We start from the raw sequence: 6,570 nt of genomic DNA, 5'->3' as shown, positions 1-6,570 counted from the left end.
CCCCCAAAAAAACCCCTGTTTTAAAAAAGGTTTTTAAAAAAAAAAAAAAAAAAAAAAGCTACCTGATTATCAAACCAGACAATCACAGCCACAGTGGGGTTCAGGTGTACTGCGGAGAAATCATAGTGGGGGTGTAAGGTTTCTATGAAAGTTGGGAAGCACTTGTGCTCCTACTTTGCCTTGCAAACAAACTATGGGCTTGATTAAACGCAGCCGATTTGTTTAAGAGTGACTGGGGGCGGGTTTTAGCAAATCAAATGTAACAGCAGGAGAACCTTCAGACCTGCTACACCCAACACTATTACCTCTAAAAACACTTCTGTTACTTTACAATGTCAGGTGATATAGCAAAATAACTTGTAAAACCCCCTCATTAGTAAGAAATAACAGAGGAAATAGCCTGATGTAATCCCACAGAATATTGTATTGTTATTGTGGTTATTTGTTTCTTGTGTTTGTGAGGAACTGCAGTTAAAAATAAAGGCACTAAATGGATAACTAAGCATTCATTCATGTATCAGAACAGCAGTCATTATGCAATCTGAAGACCTCTGACACCTGTAATGTGACTGGAGCCCCAAACCACAGGTTTCCACACACTTCACACATTTTATTCAATATAACAACAGACATAGAGGGGACTTTCATGTCTATCTGTGTACATTTGAATATTTAATGAAACTTGCTGAACAATGAACACATGGTGGCTAACTCTTTAATCCTGTGGAAATTAAACTGCATGATCAGTTATTATTTGAGCTTGAGCCTAGACAAATATAGTATTATTATCTAACTCATCTTGGTAAAGAATATTAAACATTGGAGAGGCAGAAAGAGAGTGGGAGGTAGTAATGTAAACACAGCAGCAATTCTCAGAGGATATGGTGTGGTGGTAGGAGAAAGGAGGGACCGCAGGCCATTTCACCAGGTTAATGGTATAGGAATCTCTGGCGGCGGGGCTCGTCAGATGGGATTTAGTCTGGGATTCTGCAGAGGACACTGGAGCAGGGAGAGTTTTATCAATATAAACATCTTCTTCCACACAGGATAAAATGGCTTGTGATTTTCTTATTCGTTTGCTATTATTTATTATTTTGTCAGCATATAAGAATGCTGAGTCCTCAGCGAGGTCCCAAACTGTCATTCTAAATGCATGTGGCTTTAATTTGATTGGAAAACGCCACTCGGGGCTAACCAGGTTTTAAGCAGGACATTTAAGTAAAATCTCTGCTCTTATGCAATAATGTGGTTTTATCTATAAATACCATTAACAAAGCCCTCACAGACAACATTTGAATTTTTTCATCCACATATATAACAGTGTATGCCTGTCTGCTGTGTATGCTCAGGGGTTTAAACAAGAGAAGAAGAGAGAGATTATTATACAACTGCAGTTGCCACAAATTACAACACTGCTTGTTTTTCACAACGCACAGCTTTTAATGATGCACTATGGGGACTGTGCTGTAATCCCTTGTCATGTCTTCATGGCTGACGCATACAGTACACATGCACAGTGTTGCTGAGTGAAGATTTAACAGGAAATGTCACTATTGGTGACATTAGTCACAGGTCTGGTGGGAACCGCGGATGGTAGCTCAGTGTTGGAAACGCACATGTTCACTGGGGACCGAATGAGACTCATTACAGTAATTAAAAGCCTTTCCACATATGTTTTCTCATCCTGAGCAATGATCATTACGGGGAATGCATTACCTGTCCCCTTATGGGATCTTATTGTTGGGCACAATCACCTTTGTTTGAGTCATATTATAATGAATGGGCATGTGAGATTTTTTTTTTTTTTTCAAGTTTAGCTGATGTGGTTGCCACAGCAACAACCCCATTTGGCTTGTGAGGTACGGTAGGGATCTCTGCTTTCCTTTCTCTTTCTGAGCGGCAGATTTCAGTTGTCCCCTAAAAGGATGAAGGGGGGAGGGTATCCCACTTTGAAAGAGACGAGGGTGATGATGGTGATGTTGGTGGTTGATTGTAGGTGGGTGCATTTAGAGTTTGGGGTTTCAGACAAGTACCAGGTCATGTGCGTGTGCTTGAAGGCAGACAAAGAGGGTAAAAAAGGGTGGAGATGGAGGAAGTGACCACTAACGTTAGCATATGTGTGTGAGAGTGGGAAGAGCGAGAGTGGGGGAGGAGAATAAGCAGAGGCGAGGATGCTCACTGGGAGTGTGCGACAGTCTAAAGAGATGAGAGTAAAGCCAGGAGGTGAACAACCGGAGCTGGAAAGAGAGAAGCATACATGAAGAAAGGAGCAGAGAGAGAGAGAGCAGATAACAGTGCAAGAGAGGGAGGGAGATGCTTAACCAGGGAAGCGTAGACAGTGAGTCATCTGCCTGAGTGCTGCTGGTCAGTGTCTGGACTTCCCAGGTAGCGCCCAGTGTACAGCTGCCACTGTGTGAGTAAGTTTGAGGCTCTGCTCTACGCAGGACATTGGGTCATTCAGATGACACGTTGTGACTTCTTCACACAGCTGGTTTCTATGGTGCATCACTAACCAGCTGGGGTGTGTTATGTAATTTGTTGTGGTGCTGGGATGAAGCTGTGACTTAGTGCTACAAGCTGATCTGGAGGAGGGCTTTTGTTGTGAAGCTTCACGGAGCAGGCAGGTGTTGCTGGAAAGCAGTAGGTGAGGTGTGCTGCACCAAGGGCTTGTGGTGTTTGTTACCTTCACTCTGGTGTGTGTTTTATTGCTACTTACTATTTGGGAAATAGATGGTTGTGTATATCTGGTCATAAATGTATGCAAGGCTATTCTGCTCTTCCATGGGAGAACTGCCGCCGGAGCTCACTGCCTAGTTGATGTTTACTGAGCCTGCTCCACCAGGGCTTGTATTCAGATTTGTTCCAGGTTCTTTTGAATGATGCAGGACTTGAAAATCCACTTGCTGTGTATTAGCAGACTGGCAGTGTTAACGATTCATGCTTGCTTTTTCCCACCTATTTTTAATTCAGTAAGTACTCTCAGTGAACGTGAAAACAGATTTTTATCTCTGTCACTGTCCCATTTCAGCATCTGTTTATCTACATCCCCAGGACCAGACCAACAGAGCTCCATGCACTGGCTCATACTACTAAACACTGTGTCGGTGTAGACAGCCACACTGTTTACTTGAGAAATCATTAGTATTTCAGTTAAAGAGTTGTGCATTTTGTCTCACTGAGTAATTGATTGCACTGAATAATATTTCTCTACATATGGGTCTTGGTGCCTTTTGGCTGCTGGAGTGCAATGGACCTTATAGATGCAGAGATGTGATTCATATTTCATTGGTGCTGCTGTAGCTGTCTGATCTTCACAGATACGTTTTTCACCTTTCACTGTTGCTGCTTCATGACCATTTCATGTCCATTCCTCCTGTTGTGTGTTTAAAAAAGTGTGAATTAATCAAACAAACTGAAAGCCTGCTGTGCAAGTTGTCAGTGTTGATAGGGCACCATATTCAATAGAGGTATTGATCAGTGATCCTGTGGGGATAAAGTTGCCCTGGTAGAGATATTGAGTCCAGAGCAACTGCTGTGTGACACTTTTATTGCACAGATTTATGTTACTTTCCTGTGTTAGAGAAGATAGATGCTGTGAATAAATACAAAGCTATGGGCATTGTGTCCCTAGGTCCCTGAAGTGCTTGTGAATAGCAGCTTATGTAGCAAAAGAAATAAAGAACCTGCACAGTGGTGTGTGAATTGATATATTCAGGGAGTGCATGTATTTATTTATTGCACAAACAGCAAAGAAAGCATACATTTACTCATCACAAGTGTCACACAGTATTCGATGGCGCTCTCTCTGAGTCAAGCCATAGAGCTCTTGCAGGATGTTTTTCAGTCACTGCAACTTTCACTGTTCATCTTAAAACTGATTAAACAAATTATAGCAAGAGCAAATATATGATCTTCACCCATTCTCGCTCTAAGGCAGTTCATCTCACCATTATTACATTAGAAGATACTTGTATACAAAGAGATACTTCCTACAAAACCCAAGGCTTATGGCTTGATGAACATGTGGCTTTTAATGTGCATATTGTTAAACTATTGTAAACACTTAGGACAAAACGGGGCTTCCTCTTTTTCATTTATACTTGAGTCCAGAAAGCTCTTTTTTATGTTTTGGACCATGGTGATATGATATGATTATCCTTATCCTTATATCATATTGCATTAGGCTTTGTAACAAGTGCAGGCTTTACGAACACACCAGTGCATTTTATTTGAGTATCTAGGATAGTCTTCTCAATACCAAAGAGAAAAATTCATATGTTGCTTTTTAAAGCATTAATAGGTAAACTGCCCTATTATACCTCCAGTGTTTTACTAGCAGCTATAGCACTAGATCTATGAAATGTTCCCAGAATGGACTCTGAGCTTGGTACAATGGCTCTCTCTTTTTATTTACCCTGGGCATGGAATGAGCTGCAAAAACATTTCCTGTGCAAACACTCCCTTCTCTGAATATCTTTAAAGGTCTTTTACAAACTGCCCTGAAGGAAACCAGTTGCTGTTTTGTATAATCCTTAACCTGAGGTGAAATATATTATGGCTAATGTTGGTGTGGCCATCTGTTTTTTTGTTTGTTCCCTCTTGTTATTGTACTATATGTGTTTTAGCTTGTAGATTCTTATTCTTATGTATTTTTTTTTATGTGAAACAGTTTGTGCTGCCATCCTGACCAGGATTCCCTGGAAGAATCCCAATGAGACTTTCCTGATTAAATATAAAAATACATTTTAAAATTAAAAAACAAATACATTAATAAATGAATACATTTTGCAGTGAGTATCTTCCTCCTCAGTTATGACAGTAACATATTAGACTTAAAATGAATGAACTTTGGGGTGAGGAAAGCATCTAGGAAACAAACATCCTCATCACTAGAGTACTGCTCAGTAACATGGGAAATCAAGATACTTAAACTATGTAATAACTAGAAACCCTCACTTTCTGGGCTTCACACCACTGCAGTGCCTCAGATCACCTGTCTATGCAAATCCACTCTGTTGCTGAATGAGACCAATAACATTTCCCCAGGTCCTTTTGCTTGATCTCAGACTGAGTGACCTTTTCTGACTGAATATTCGCTTGCATTTGTGATTGCAGGAAACAAGATGGGAGCGACCCTCAAATAGCTCCAACACTAGAGCCCCAGCTGTTCCAGCCTACACTCCCATACACCACCTCATCATTCCACAAGGTAGGGGGAGAACGTGGGGGTTTAGGTTTACATTTTGACCCCTGACCTTTTTTCTGTGACCTTTATTAGCTGTCTCTGCTCATCGTGTGCCTGTACCTGCTTCTGTCAGGATGCATTTTTCTGGGGTTCTGTCTATATCTAAGCTCCCATGACTGTGTTAGACCCAAACTGTCTCCTTGCAGTGATACTGTGATTTTTTTTCTTGTCATCTTTTGTTAAACTTGTGTAGTTGGAGAACAGTCTTTGCTTCAATTAATACAGATCTACTGTGTTTGTAGCAGGAAACTGTCAGTTTGATGCCGACGGTTTCTCAACCCAGACAAACGAGTTTGACTCAATCAAAGCAAACAAAATGCAGCTTGACTGAGCAGTTGTCATTTTTAAATAAAAGACAAACCTCCTCGCTCCGACTGTCATTTGGGATGTGTCACCAAAATGGAAAATCGGTGACGTATAATCATTGGTGTGTGGGTATCAGTTATTATCCAGCTTTGTGATGCCATCTTAAACAATGAGCCACTTTCTGCAGCCTTTTAAAAAGGGTAAGTTAAAATGTGCAGATTTCTGCTTTTTCAAGCATATGTTGTTGTTTTTTATATATATGTCTATATTTTTTCTGCCTTTCTGTAGTCAGTGCAGGGATGATGTTATTTAATGCCTCCAGTTCACTAAAGGTTTTCAACAATTTCTCAAGATTGTAAGCATTTATGAATGAGCTTCAATTATTCAGTTTTTCTTCCTGTTAGAGCAAATCAAATGAGCAAAGACTTGTAGACATATAATATAAAGGACAAAAATGATTTGGGAGCAGTCACTTAAGTAAATCTGTTTAGAGCATCACAGTATTTTTCACTTCCATCTTTCTGTCAGAATCTTCTCAGCTACCTTTGGCACATCCTAGCTTCATGACAGAGTGACAGCTGACATGGAATAACTTGCCAGGGATATTCTGAGAACTTAGAAACTGAGTAGAGCTGGTTGATTAAATGAAGGATACAATCTCACTCACGCCACAGTGGTTTTATAAGGTCTTTCACACTGGTCCCAGTCTGAGAGTACAGGGAGTGGGGAGAGAGGGGGATTAAAGGAAAGTTTGGAGATTGGCTTGTTTAACAGTCACTCCTGATCCTTGCAGCACACACGATCTGTAGGTGCCTCAGGCTTATACAGTAAGTTACAGTGAGTCAGACATAAGGAGAAGATTTATGACACTTCTCTGTGTCTACAGATTTGCATGACATGCAAGTCAAATAAAGCCAGGAAAGGTATAGTTCAAGGTATTCTTCACTTGGCTTCAAGTATTTTGTGAGTATCCTAAACTGCTAATTTTTTAATTAGACGGAAGAAAACACTTCCCTACA

The 6,570-nt window shown here is 40.6% G+C and overlaps 1 protein-coding gene across 1 annotated transcript in view; it reads left to right on the top strand.

Moving 5' to 3' along the window:
- Positions 1 to 6,570, top strand: part of LOC109966750 (rap1 GTPase-activating protein 1-like) — a 35,779-nt gene that overhangs the window by 11,920 nt on the left and 17,289 nt on the right. The window contains 1 exon segment of the mRNA XM_020611861.1: positions 5,116 to 5,209. Within this exon segment, the coding sequence (XP_020467517.1) occupies positions 5,116 to 5,209 (94 nt within the window).

This window comes from Monopterus albus, unplaced genomic scaffold, assembly GCF_001952655.1.
Source record: "Monopterus albus unplaced genomic scaffold, M_albus_1.0 scaffold118.1, whole genome shotgun sequence".
NCBI lineage: Eukaryota > Metazoa > Chordata > Actinopteri > Synbranchiformes > Synbranchidae > Monopterus > Monopterus albus.
This window is presented reverse-complemented; position numbering and strand designations above follow the sequence as displayed.